Source organism: Elgaria multicarinata, chromosome 8, assembly GCF_023053635.1.
Source record: "Elgaria multicarinata webbii isolate HBS135686 ecotype San Diego chromosome 8, rElgMul1.1.pri, whole genome shotgun sequence".
Classification (NCBI taxonomy): domain Eukaryota; kingdom Metazoa; phylum Chordata; class Lepidosauria; order Squamata; family Anguidae; genus Elgaria; species Elgaria multicarinata.
In genome coordinates, this window is record NC_086178.1 from 5,604,387 (window position 1) to 5,619,241 (window position 14,855).

General features: G+C 48.4%; 1 protein-coding gene across 1 annotated transcript; it reads left to right on the forward strand.

The window, feature by feature from the left end:
• The first annotated feature begins 12,344 nt into the window (after positions 1–12,344).
• On the forward strand, positions 12,345–14,035 carry B3GNT7 (UDP-GlcNAc:betaGal beta-1,3-N-acetylglucosaminyltransferase 7). The gene is made up of 2 exons (XM_063131410.1): positions 12,345–12,352; positions 12,844–14,035. The coding sequence occupies exons 1-2, from the start codon at positions 12,345–12,347 to the stop codon at positions 14,033–14,035; spliced, it is 1,200 nt and encodes a 399-aa protein (XP_062987480.1).
• The last annotated feature ends 820 nt before the right edge of the window (positions 14,036–14,855 follow it).

Below are 14,855 nucleotides of genomic sequence, written 5' to 3' on the forward strand. Positions count from 1 at the left end.
GAGATGTTAGATTTTACTTCTGGTATTAATTCGTCGTCAGTGGACTCCAGAAATGAATGGAGTCCACTCTTCAAATACTTAAAAGGTTGTCACACAGAGGAGGGCCAGGATCTCTTCTCGATCCTCCCAGAGTGCAGGACACGGAATAACGGGCTCAAGTTAAAGGAAGCCAGATTCCAGCTGGACACCAGGAAAAACTTCCTGACTGTTAGAGCAGTACGACAATAGAATCAGTTACCTAGGGAGGTTGTGGCCTCTCCCACCCTAGAGGCCTTCAAGAGGCAGCTGGGCAACCATCTGTCAGGGATGCTTTAGGGTGGATTCCTGCACTGAGCAGGGGGTTGGACTTGATGGCCTTGTAGGCCCCTTCCATCTCTGCTATTCTATGATTCTATGATTATTGCATTTATATTCCGCCTTTTTTCCTCCCAAGGAACCAAGGCAGCTTACATTATCCACCTCTCCATTTCTAGCCTCAGCAACAACAACCCTGTATGGTAGGTTGGGCTGAGAGTCTGTGACTGGACCAAATTCACTGGGGTGTGTGTGTGTTCCATGGCCGAGTGGGGACTAGAACCCAGACTTCTTGACTCCTAGTCCAACACTTTAGCCACTATACCACCCTGGCTTTATGACTGAGTATTCAATAAATGTTCGCTTTTTTTAAATAATAAAATCCCAGGGTGCAGACCCTAATGGAATGTGCCGTGCGCACCTATGGTATATCCTGCTGCAGGATGTTGAAGGGAAAGGGAAGGAAAGGAACCTCTTGTGCAAGCACTGAGTCATTGCTGACTCTTGGAGGGACGCCAGCTTTCGCTGACGTTTTCTTGGCAGGCCTTATAGTGGGGTGGTTTGCCGTTGCCTTCCCTGGCCGTGATTGCCTTTCCCTCAGCTAACTGGGTACTCATTTTACCGACCTTGGGAAGATGGAAGGCTGAGTCGACTGCCTGAAACCAGCTTCCGCTGGGATCGAACTCAGGCCATGGGGAGAGTTTCAGCTGCAGAAACTGCTGCTTTACCGCTCTGAGGCATGTTGTGAAATGTGTCTTTGAATCTAACCTGCAGGGCTTTAAAAATGCAAATTGCACAAGTTGACCACGGCAGGGGAGATCAGAGTAGATGAAGAGGAGGGATTTTACCGGTTCCTCTCCTGTTCTGGTCCCTTCTGAAGGTGGCATTCAGCTGGGACTTCTTGTCTCAGCAGGGGACTGAGTTTATTTTTATTTATTTATTTATTTATTTATTTATTTATTTAATTTTTATTCCGCCCAATAGCCGAAGCTCTCTGGGCGGTTCACAAAAGTTAAAACCATAATAAAACAACCAACATGTTAAAAGCACAATTACAAAATACAGTATAAAAAGCACAGCCAGGATAAAACCACGCAACAAAATTGATATAAGATTAAAATACAGAGTTAGAATAGTAACATTTAAATTTAAGTTAAAATTAAGTGTTAAAATACTGAGAGAATGAAAAGGTCTTCAGCTGGCGACAAAAGGAGTACAGTGTAGGCGCCAGGCGGACCTCTCTGGGGAGCTCGTTCCACAACCGGGGGGGCCACAGCGGACAAAGCCCTCCTCCTAGTAGCCATCTGCCTCACTTCCTTTGGCAGGGGCTCACGGAGAAGGGCCCCTGTGGATTATCTTAAGGTCCGGGCAGGTACATATGGGAGGAGGAAGCGTTCCTTCAAATAACCTGGCCCCAAACTGTTTAAGGCTTTAAATGTCAATACCAGCACTTTGAATCGGGCACGGACCTGGACTGGCAGCCGATGAAGTTGGAAAAGGACTGGCGTGATGTGGTCTCGCCGGCCAGTCCGTTAGTAACAGTGCTGCCCTGTTTTGTACCAGCTGAAGCTTCTGGACCGTTTTCAAAGGCTGCCCCACGTAGAATGCATTGCAGTAATCCAAACGAGAGGTTATCAGAGCATGGATAACCCTAGCGAGGCTATCTCTGTCCAGTTTCAGGGGGGTGTCTCTTTTAGTGCATCGTCAACTAAAGAGGGTGTTTCAGAGGCGTCCGGTGAGGTGCGCCAACAGCCTGAGAGCTAGGATTAAAGGTCTGATACTAATCTTTTGTGGCCACGCCCCTGTATTTAAATCCGAGCAGCCAGGAGTAGAGCCTGCTGGAACCAACACTTTGAAAACCTGGAAGGCTTCCCCGGTTTCACTAGAAAACTCTGAACCTGTTTCTATTTATTCTGTCTACTCAACCCAGAGCTGTTTGGGTTGTGAGGCTCATGAACTGAAGCTGGTCAAGGACTGTGTCTTGTGTCTTCCCTCTGGGAAGTCAAGTGACATCTACCACTGAGGTACGGCCCTTCCTCATCACGACTAGTAGCCCTGGAGAGCCTTCTCCTCCATCAATTCATCCAACCCCCTTTTAAAACCATCCAAATGGGTGGCCATCACAACATCTTGTGGTAGTGAGTTCCATAATTTAACTATGCGCTGTGTGAAGAAGGACTTCCTTTTATCTGTCCTGAATCTTCCACCAATCAGATTCATGGGATTGGGTTCTAGTATTATGGGAGAAGGAGAAAAATGTCTCCCTCTCTGCATTCTCCACACCATGCATAATTTTGTATACCTCTATCATGTCTCCCCTCAGCCTCTTTTTTTCCAAGCTAAACAATCCCAGTTGATGTAACCTTCCCTCCTAGGGGAGATGCTCCAGCCCCTTAATCATTTTAGTTGCTCTTTTCTGCACTTTTTCCAGCTCCATAATATCCTTTTTTTAGGTGTGGTGACCAGAACTGTACACAGTATTCTCAGTGTGGACGCACCATCGATTTGTATAAGGGCCATACGATTCTGGCAGTTTTATTCTCCGTTCCTTTTCTTATAATGCCTAACGTGGAGTTTGCCTTCTTTTCAGCGGCTGCACACTGGGTTGAACTTCTAAGTCTGCGTCTTTTGCACCAGGTTCTACTTGATGGATCTTGAGGTTTTCGGGGAGCGGGGGAGAACCCCAAACTAGACCCCACAAGCTTGAGGCCTACGCACCCATTTCTTTAGTGTATTCTTTCGCTTTGGCATGAAGAAGTAGTTCAGACATGCCTCTGTGTACCAATTGCTGAGGAATACAGCTGTGAGGGTGCTCCTGCATTCATGACCTGGGTCACTGTGGGGACCGAATGCTGGACTAGAGAGGCCTGCGGCCTGATCCAACAGGACTCTCCTTCGGTCCCCTACTCACTTTTTTGGCCTGACCGCTTCCGCTTCGATCTAACACATTTCTTTGCCCTCTCAGAGCTTCGAGCATTAACGAAATCAATGTTCGCATAGTTTTATCAGCCAACACTTGGGAACATGTAAACCTTCTAATCCTTCTCATGTCGAATCCTGTTGTGCGTTCCAGATTAGCGGTTCCCCAGGAAACCGCTGGTCTGAATGGCCGCTTCTGTTACGCTAGAACAGCCTTCCTCAGCTTGGGGCCCTCCAGGTGCGTTGGACTGCAAGTCCCATCATCCGTAGTTGGCATGGCTGGGGATGATGAGGGTTGTAGTCCAACACATCCGGAGAGGCCCAGGTTGAGGCAGGCAGCCCCAGAGTGATTGAATTCTGGATAAAGTCTGTCACTGTGTTGATCCTCGTGCCGCATAAAAGGCGGGCATGTAGAAACGGTTTGCCCTCCGCTTGAACAGGAAATGTGAAACACGCCAAGCAAGTCAATTGCACCCTCCTCCAGCATCTGCGGGATATCAAGCGTGATAAACAGCTGTAGCTGCACGGCAGACACAACGTATGTATTTTATACCATTTTAAGAGTCGATGCTTTCTCTAAAGAATCCTGGGAAATGTAGTTTTGAGAGGATGCTTAAAACTAGTAGCCGACCCAGGGCCGGTGCCAGACTATTTTGCGCCCTAGGCAAGGCGAGCTAATTGTGCCCCATCCCCTTCAAAAATTGCCAACTTTAATTTTTAAGAAGAGATGTTTTGTAGAAAAAAATAAAAAGCACAAAACTTGAACTGATTGTGTTTTTTCTTAAAACCGCTAAATTGTATAAAACGGTGACCCTTAAAGGTCAGCACTGCGCCCCTCTGAGGTCTGCGCCCTCGGCGGCTGCCTAGTGGGCCTAACGGTAGCTTCGGCCCTGAGCCTACCAGGAATACCGATGATACGAGACTCTTGCTGTTAGGAACATAGGAAGCTGCCTTATACTGAGGGCCTTGCTAGACCTAGGTGAGAATCCGGGGGAGAGGAGGGGAGACCTCGCATTATGAATAACGCGAGATCTTGCCCTTATTCAGACGTGAGACGCGAAGAGCTCTGGAGGAGAGCTGTCGCGGCCGCCATTTTTTTTTTTTTTTAAAGTGGCAGGAGGCAGGAAGGGTAAGTAGGTTTTTTTTAAAAAAATTCTCCTTTCCCCACCTGCCCCCGCCTGCCCCCGATGTCCGATCCCCCACCTGGCGCCGTTCTCCTTCCTCTGCCCGCCCGCGATGTCTGATACCCCACCCGGGCTCCCGGGCCCGTTCTTCCCCTGCCTGCCCCCCCACCCCCGATGCCCGATCCCCCCGGCCCCGTTCTCCTTCCCCCACCCCCCCCCCTACCTGCGATGTCTGATCCCCCGCCTGCCCCCCCGCAATTCCCCCCCCCGATGTCCCCTGAGCAGCAACTACCCAGTGCCTGTTTACCCTACCCTGTGCCTGTTTGCATTCTCTTCCCCTCCTTATTGTTTTATTATGATTTTATTAGAATGTAAGCCTATGTGGCAGGGTCTTGCTATTTACTGTTTTACTCTGTACAGCACCATGTACATTGATGGTGCTATATAAATAAATAAATAAATAAATAATAATAATAATAATAATAATAATAATGTCCCCGATCTCCGTTTCCTCCCCCCCCCCCCCATGTCCCCACTGTAGCCCTGATGGCCGCAGCGCTGCAGCCTGTGCACCGCTTTCCCCAGCTACTCAGGAGTAAATCTGGTAGCCAGGAAAAGCGGCGGACCTGGCTACATGCCTGCGGTCCTGTCCTCAGCCCGACCTGAGTCTGGGACCACGGGAAGAACCGTGCTACAAGCGGTTCCCGTTAGTGCGGTGCGAGGGCGGCTCGAGGCCTGGCTGAGGCCGGGATGCCCTGTGCGTCATCTGGACGCACAGGGACGAGCACAGGCCTAGCACCATGCTAACCCCTGGTCTAGCAACGCCCTGAGTGCATCGAGCCCAGTATTGCTGGCACTGACTGACAGCCATGATTCTCCAGGGTTTCAGACAGGATTCTTTCCTTGCCCTACCTGGAGAAGACGGGGATTGAACCTGGGACCTTCTGTATGCAAAGCAGGGGCTCCGTTCCACTGAGCTATCACCCCCCCTCCCCTGTTCCCCATAGCCTATTAGGATTTATTAATGATTTGGATGAGGAGGTGCAGGGAACGCTGATCAAATTTGCAGATGACACCAAATTGGGTGGGATAGCTAATACCCTGGAAGACAGAAACAAACTTCAAAGTGATCTTGATAGGCTGGAGTGCTGGGCTGAAAACAACAGGATAAAATTTAATAGGGATAAAGGACAAGTTCTACATTTAGGAAATAGAAACCAAAGGCACAGTTTCAAGATGGGGGATACTTGGCTCAGCAATACTACAACGAGAAGGATCTTGGAATGGTTGTAGATCACAAGCTGGATATGAGCCAACAGTGCGATATGGCTGCAAGAAAGGCAAATGCTATTTGGGGCTGCATTAATAGAAGTATAGCTTCCAAATCATGGGAGGTCCTGGTTCCTCTCTATTCGGCCCTGGTTAGGCCTCATCAAGAGTATTGCGTCCAGTTCTGGGCTCCACAATTCAAGAAGGACGCAGACAAGCTGGAGCGTGTTCAGAGGAGGGCAACCAGGATGATCAGGGGTCTAGAAACAAAGCCCTATGAAGAGAGACTGAAAGAACTGGGCACGTTTAGCCTGGAGAAGAGAAGATTGAGGGGAGACAAGACAGCACTCTTCAAATACTTCAAAGGTTGTCACACAGAGGAGGGCCAGGATCTCTTCTCGATCCTCCCAGAGTGCACGACACGGAATAACAGGCTCAAGTTAAAGGAAGCCAGATTCCAGCTGGACATCAGGAAAAACTTCCTGACTGTTAGAGCAGTATGACAATGGTACCAGTTACCTAGGGAGGTTGTGGGCCCTCCCACACTAGAGGCCTTCAAGAAGCAGCTGGACAACCATCTGTCAGGGATGCTTTAGGGTGGATTCCTGCATTGAGCAGGGGGTTGGACTCGATGGCCTTGTAGTAGGCCCCTTCCAACTCTGCTATCCAATGATTCTATGATTAAGTTGCATTTTCTTCCTGGAATAAAGGCTTCTGGTCTTCTTTGCCTCTGAGTCATCATCCATTTGCTCGAATGACTACCCATGCAGTCTTTCCTGTAATTACGCCTCGTCCTGCATACTTTCTCTCCATGTTGGAGATGGTATTTGATAAGAACATTCTTAATAAGAACATGTTCCCATTTGTGGGGCTCACACATTCCACTGTAATTGTTACACATCCGAGAAAGACTTTCAAAATGGGCTTTCTACATGAGGCTTTCACCCTGCACCTTTACCGAGGGTTCTGCTTCCGGATTCTTTGCAAGATTTAGATCGGCTCCTTGACATGTGTTTCTCTCCCACCCCTGTTTTTTCTTCCTCTGCTTTTCTATATGTTCCATTACACAACCACTAGGTGGCACTGTGGTATAGCGGAATTGCAGAAATACCCTAGTTTTCATGCCACCAATCAGAGATACACCAGACTTTCATCATTAGAAGATGGCACATACACAGACAGCTAAAATGGTTGCAAAGCACAAGTCTGGGCTTGAACAATGACTGTGTTGTGTAATGGACCCGCAAACCTCTGTGAGTGAGGAATAACAACCACATAATAAAACCTTGGGTAGAAAGGCGCTATCTCTGTTTAAGGGAGTAATCTAGCTGACGTTTAAGCACTTTAAAATGTTACGTTAAAAATGTTATGTTAAAATGTTATGTTAACTCCTCACCACCATTGTAACTAGAGGCGCTTCCTCCTTTTCCGTCTCATCATTGCTACCAATTGCTTCCTTGACAGGTAGAGAGCTGGTGAGCAAGACAATAGTATAGGATCATAGAATTGGAAGGGGTCTACAAGGCCATCTAGCCCAACCCCCAGCTCAGTGCAGGAATCTACTTCAAAGCATCCCTGACAGATGGCTGTCCAGCTGCCTCTTGAAGGCCTCCAGTGTGGGAGAGAACACGACCTTCCTAGGTCATTGGTTCCATTGTTGTACTGCTGTAACAGTCAGGAAGTTTTTCCTGATGTCCAGCCAAAATCTGGCTTCCTTTATCTTGAGCCCATTATTCCGTATCCTGCACTCTGGGAGGATTGAGAAGAGATCCTGGCCCTCCTCTGTGTGACAACCTTTCAAGTATCGGAAGGCTGCTGTCATCTCTCTCCTCAGTCTTCTCTTCTCCAGGCTAAACATGCCCAGTTGTTTCATAGGGCTTCATAGGGCTTTGTTTCCAGACCCCTGATCATCCTCACTGTCCTCCTCTGAACACGTTCCAGCTGATCTGCATCCTTCTTGAAGTGCGGTGCCCAGAACTGGACGCAATACTCTAGATGAGGCCTAACCAGGGCCGAAGAGAGAGGAACCAGTACCTTGCATGATTTGGCAGCTATACTTCTATTAATGCAGTCCAAAATAGCATCTGCTTTTTTTGCAGCCACATCACACTGTTGGCTCCTATTCAGCTTGTGATCTACCACAATTCCAAGATCCTTCTCGTTTGTAGTATTGCTGAGCCAAGTATCCCCCATCTTGTAACTGTGCCTTTGGTTTCTATTTCCTAGATGTAGAACTTGGCATTTATCCCTCTTAAATGTCATTCTGTTGTTTTCAGCCCAGTGCTCCAGCCTATCAAGATCACTTTGAAGTTTGTTTCTGTCTTCCAGGGTATTAGCTATCCCACCCAATTTTGTGTCATCTGCAGATCTGATAAGCGTGTCCAAGAAAAAGTAACTGTTCATTTGGTTTCTTTTTCCTAGGTGTAGGACTTGGCAAACAGGAGCATCAGTTACTTCTCCTTCTCTCCACCTGAGGGAGAGGCAGCTGAACAAAGCAGGTTGCAATGGTGAAGGGGAGGAGTAACTCCTGGAGTGTCTTATCAATGGGTCCCTGCTGGGCTGTGGGACCTCACCAGGTGCCCAGATGTGCCCACCCTTGACGACGCCCCTGCTTCAGATGGCTCTGTCCATGTCAAAAGGGCTGTGCGATCTGGCCGTATGTACGTGTCTGAGGAGAGAAAGATGGGCACAGATGGGAAGGGTGGGAATTAGCCCGGAAACCCGGGTGTGAGGTTTAAGGCATGAAAATAAGGCGTGAAACTCCCTTCATCAGTTGCAGATCGCGATGCTTTTGCATCAAGGTGATCCTGATGGTTGTGTGCTAGCTCCAGTATTCGAGGCCGTAAGCCTGTGGGCACCAGTTGCTGGGGAACATGGGCAGGAGGGTGCTGTTGCACCATGTCCTGCTTGTTCATCCGTGGTCGATGGCTGTTCGGCCCCTGTGTGAACAGAGCGCTGGGCTAGATGGGCCCTGGGTCTGATCCAGCCTCAGGGCACTTCTGACGTTCTTTGGATTGTTGTTATTGGGCTGCTGAGAAGAGAATAGAGATGAGGAAGATCCGACTATGGAAACTGCTTCTCCACCTGTTCCCAGCAGGATGTGAATTTGGAAAAGGGCCTGGAAAAAGCTTCCCAGGGGAGCTTCTTGGAAAGATGTCATCTACACAACAACCGTCTGGTGGTGTAGTTAGCCTTATTGCCTTACAGTTGTATTAGGGAAAAAACTATGGGGAAATCAGCATTGTCATATATATATATATATATATATATATATATATATATATATATGGAATCTCTTGTTTCTGTATAATTTTATATGTTGCATTATCATAAAATATTTTTTTAAGTATTTGTTTATACTTGACATGTTAGGCTGGTCCTTTTATTAAAGTTAATTTTACTGTAGCTTTTTAAAAATCTCAATTTAACTAATAGCTTCCTTAAACCTATTGTGCTTCTTTCTTGAGTTTGCTTTAGGATAGGAACTTAATTTTTTTTTTTTTTAGAATCATTACGCAACAGCCTTGGAATAAAACTGCAGGCTTCATAGATGCTACTATATAAATCTGTTGTGGCTGCAATTATAATACTGGTTGTGCTTCTAGTCATCCTAAGCTTTTCTACATGACACATTTATTGTGAGTTCGTCACTTCCTACTCATAGTCATGTATGGGTTCTTAGAAGATGTTGTGATCCTCCAGTGTCACTGCGGTTTTTAAACAGTACAGTCGGCTATAATGTGGAATTATTTAAAGAAAGTGAAAGAAAACGCGATTTCCGGTTGTGTATTTGCACTATTCCACCATACTACAGGGCCACCTAGAGGTTATGAAATGGAAAAGCAGGAAAGGAAAAGATTGTTGTGTAGTGCTTGGATCTCAATTCCGCAACAAAACCCAAAGTAGATACAGCGGATTAACAACCTCATGTAGAAAAGCTCCGTGTCTCAGGGTGTCATAGAGCTACAATATAAATAAATAAATGGGCAACTAAACTGCTCAAAACAACTTTTCCTGCAAAGGGAGGCTAAAATAATTTGGGGCTTCTTTAGTTTAGAACTAGGGTGGGCAACAGGTGGCCCTCCAGATGTTTTGTCCTATGACTCCCATGACCCTTCATTATTGACTGTGCTAGCTAGCACTTCTGGGAGTTGTCAGTCAAAACATCTGGAGGACCAGAAGCAGCCCACCCCTGGAAAAAAGGCAAAGTGGAGGCTTGATGTTACAGGCGGACAAAACTAGGGAGTAGCATGGAAATATGGAAACATTTTTTCCCTATCCATGACATTAGAACGGGAGAGGGGGTGGGTCACCTAGAGAAGCTTAAACAGTAAAGCGTCTTGTGGTACCTTAAAAGACTAACACATTTAACTGGGGAGAAGAATCATTCCATTGGGAGCAGAGAATGTATGGCAGTTGCAGAGTGAAAAAAAGCAGTTCCTGTCTGGACCACGCAAGGGGAGGTGTCCTGCCCCCCCCAAAAAAACTTTCCACACTGTGAAAGTTGAATAAGAGCACCGTTTCCACACTGTGCTCTTATTCAACGCTACAAGCATCAAAGAGTCTCTGATGATGAGCCCACCTCCCAGGCCCCGTTCTTACATTCGGGTGGGGGGGAGAACAGGGACTGTTGGCTGGGAAACAGACCACCCTTCTATTCAGGGAAGGCCTCACTCCGCAAACAGAACCCTGACTGCTGTCTTCCCCCCCCCACACACACACCTTTTTGCTGCTTGCAAAAACGATGGAGCCAACCCAGGTGACTGGCATGTGAGGGATTTGGAAACGGAGTGCCGGGTGGGGGTGGGTAGCCGGCAGAAATTAGACACCGCCTGGGTAGAACTTCAGCTTTATGAATGGAATAAATTTCGGCCGGTGACGTCTGATGCAGACTGCCACCGACGGACATCTTGGATGGGTGGAATCATAGAAACATAGAATAGCAGAATTGGAAGGGGCCTACAAGGCCATCGAGTCCAACCCCCTGCTCAATGCAGGAATCCACCCTAAAACATCCCTGACAGATGGTTGTCCAGCTGCCTCTTGAAGGACTCTAGTGTGGGAGAGCCCACAACCTCACCAGGCAACTGTTTCCATTGTCGTACTGCTCTAACAGTCAGGAAGTTTTTCCTGATGTCCAGCTGGAATCTGGCTTCCTTTAACTTGAGCCCGTTCTTCCGTGTCCTGCACTCTGGGAGGATCGAGAAGAGATCCTGGCCCTCCTTTTAAGTATTTGAAGAGTGCTCTCATGTCTCCCCTCCATCTTCTCTTCTCCAGGCTAAACAGGCCCAGTTCTTTCAGTCTCTCTTCATAGGGCTTTGCTTCCAGACCCCTGATCATCCTGGTTGCCCTCCTCTGAACATGCTCCAGGTAGAGGCGTTTTTAAAAAGTTTCGCCCAGGCGTTTGAGGCCGTGGGTGCTGGTGGTCAAAGAGCGTGCTGCAGTTTGGCTGGGGGGGAAAATCTCCTTTGGGAGTGTTAAGCGCCTGCTTCAGGGACACACTTTCAGATTCTGCAAACAAGTTGTAGCAGGCAACCCTCAGAAATAGGTTCCCCACCTTCACCCCACTGCTGGTGTGTGTGTGTGTGTGTGTGTGTGTGTGTGTGTGTGTGAAATCAGGCTGCCCCCACCCCTCAACCATGATGTAAGAAAGACAGGCGCTTTTTCTGAAAGCTGCTTCAATTTACTATGTACAGCACCCTGTACATTGATGGTGCTATAGAAATAAATAAATAAAAAATTTGTTTGCAGAAGTTGAAAGTTTGCACTTGTTCTCACAGACTGAACTTTCCCTTCCGAAATACGCTGGGCTGCAATAAATGCATGTGAATGGTTGGCATTTTTTGAGAACCAGTTTCCCTTTCTGCGTTCTTTACGCCTGAGGTATTGAACCTAGGCCCTGTGGGCCAAATCTGGCATGCCTATTTATTTATTTATTTATTTATTTATTTATTTATTTAATTGCATTTCTATAGCCGAAGGGTTTCTATTGTCCTCAGATGTCCATCCCATCACCACTAATCCGGGTGGTTTCCTGGCCTTTTCTCAGTCCCCCCCTCCCATTGTAAATAGTTAAAATGCCCCTCCCAACCCTTTGTTACTGGCAGTAAGAGGATTAAACTAAAATATGCTGGTGGGTTTGGCTTCTGTCGCGCCTCGTTCTGGAATGTCCCCGCCAGAGCTAGGGTGTCCAACTGTCCAGATTTCCCCCCGGGGTTTTGTCCTGTCCTGGGTGTCTGGGGGATTTTCTGTAATTTTCTTTCAAAGTCCAGTAATAACACGCTTTCCCCTTAAGGCCACCGTTAGCGTGGTGAGGGGGAATAACATACCACGCTTTCCTGAGGAGGGGAAAAACATACATTCCGCTTTCATAGTGCCACGTCCTGCTTGGCGTTGCTCCTGCCTCTTACATACTGCTTTCATAGTGCTGTATCCTGACCCTGGTATTTTGGACTAATTTATTTATTTATTTGTGGCATTTCTCTACTGCTGAATATCATGAAATCTCTCAGCGCTTCACGATATTAAAGATGTTTGGGACGGCACTTTCACAATATTAAAGACTTCATGTGTTTGAGACTACAACACCCATAATCCCTGACCTTTGGTCATGCTGGCTAGGCCAGGTGGGAATCGCAAGTAAAAACATCGCGAGAGTGCCAGGTCGCCTTCCCCTGGTTTGTCAGGATGCATCCGTTAGCCTTCAAGGTGCCACAAGACTCTTTGTTGTTCGGGGGAATGTCGTGGTGGGTGGCTGTGTCTTGCCTTTCACCATGCAATAGGAAGTCAGAAGCATGGATGGAACTACCCCCCGCCCCGCCCCGCTGTTGCTCCTTTTTGAGTTTTTGAGGACTGAGAACCACCAATAATGTCTGACAACTAAATCCAGCCTAAATGTGTGGTTCATAGAATCATAGAATAGTAGAGTTGGAAGGGGCCTACAAGGCCATCGAGTCCAACCCCCTGCTCAATGCAGGAATCCACCCTAAAGCATCCCTGACAGATGGTTGTCCAGCTGCCTCTTGAAGGCCTCTGGTGTGGGAGAGCCCACCACCTCCCTAGGTAACCGGTCCCATTGTCGTACTGCTCTAACAGTCATGAAGTTTTTTCCTGATGTCCAGCCAGAATCTGGCTTCCTGTAACTTCAGCCCATTATTCCACTGCACCATCCTGCCTGCGTTGCCTGGAAAACTTAGGTTTTGCTCAGCCTTGATTCTTTGTTTTCCTTTCCTCATAGGAAGAAAACCGTCTACAAAAGTGTCCTCCTGTCCTTTGCCCTGGTGGTTGCAGTGACTGTCCTACAGAGAGGCATGACGCCCACTCAGTTCTTCCAGGGCCAGCAGCAGAAAGATCTCCTTCCCCAGGAGCCCATGAAAGCTCAGAAGCGGGACAGCGTGATCTCCGTCGCCAGCAACTTCTGGAAGAAGGCGAACCCGGCGACCAAGGCTGCGGAAGTGACGGAGAAGCAGGTGAGCTCATGGGACGTTACCACCATCAACTGCACAGCCAACCTCAACTTCAGCAAGGACGACTGGTTCAAAGGCCTGGAGCCCAACTTCCGTCAGTTTCTGCTGTACCGGCACTGCAGGTATTTCCCCATGCTCATCAACCACCCGGAGAAGTGCAGCAGCGACATCTACCTGCTGATTGTGGTGAAGTCCATCATCACTCAGCACGACCGCCGGGAGGCCATCCGCAGGACCTGGGGCCAAGAGAAAGAGTTGGACGGCAAGAAGATTCGGACCTTGTTCCTCTTGGGTGTCGCCTCCAAGGAAGACGAGAGGGCGAATTACCAGAAGCTTCTGGAATACGAGAACCACATCTACGGGGACATCTTGCAGTGGGACTTCTTGGACAGCTTTTTCAACCTCACCCTCAAGGAGGTGCATTTCCTCAAGTGGTTCGACATCTACTGCGACAACATCCGGTACGTCTTCAAAGGTGACGACGACGTCTTTGTGAGCCCCGGTAACATTGTGGAGTTCTTGGCGGACCAGAAGGAGGGCGACCTGTTTGTGGGCGATGTCCTCTTCAAGGCCAGGCCCATCCGCAAGAAGGAGAACAAGTACTACATCCCCAACGCCTTGTACAACAAGAACAACTACCCGCCCTATGCGGGGGGCGGCGGATTTGTCATGGACGGACCGTTGGCCAAGAAGCTCCACCGAGCCTCTGAAACCCTGGAGCTGTATCCCATCGACGACGTGTTCTTGGGCATGTGTTTGGAGGTCCTTAAGGTGAAGCCCGTGGCACATGCTGGCTTCAAAACCTTTGGCATTGTGAAGAACAAGAACAGCAAGATGAACAAGGAGCCCTGCTTCTACCAAAGCATGCTGGTGGTCCATAAACTCCTTCCGCCGGACCTGCTGCTAATGTGGGATTTGGTCCATAGTAACTTGACGTGCTCCAGAAAACACTACGTCCTTTAGCTCTCCCTATCTTGACCTGAGGGGGAAAGCCAAGGGGAAGACTTTGGATGCTAACAGTTGTGAGAAAAATCCCCACAATCCTCTCTTCCAGCAACGTGGAAGGAAGAGGGGAGAAACCACGTGGGAGGGGAACGGAGGCTCTGAAAAGCCGTCCCTCTTTGTGTTTTATTGGTTCCCCGCCCCCCTTTTGGGTGGGGATTTTGGAGGGTGGCGAAAAAGGCCAGACAAAGATGGGCCGAAATCGCTGAGAAATCTTGGCAAGGGATGGAACTGGACGCCCTCGGAGGGAAGCCCTGAAGGTTCTGCCTCCAGCTTTCATGGGAGGTGACGGAATGTTCACTGCAGCGAGCAGACAGGAGATCTGGGAAGGGATGGCCGTTTTGCTCTTCCGTGGGGTTCTTCACAGCTGAGGGCTGGCCCCAAAGCTTAAACACTTTGTGTGCGCGTGTTGATTTCGGCATGCATGTGCGAGGGGCTGAAAGGTCATCGGGGCAAGTCTTGAATCAACAGCTGAAGTGCAAACGCTTCAGCATTTCCCCCTCTCTCTCAACCCCCTGAAAGTGCTCTGAGAGAGTCCAGTAAACCCCTCTTTTACTGGTGGGGGATGAATTGGCTCAAATGCCAACACACATTTTTGCCCCCCCCTCCAGAGGGGTGCACATGTACGCCGTCCTCATCTGATCCTGTCTCAGCTGAGTAACACTCGATTGAACCTGTGCCATCTGCAAACTTAGAGTAAATTTACATAAATATATATATATTTACAAAACAAAGAAATATTGCTAGTCGGAGAGAGATCTCTGCCACCCCACCCCCACTC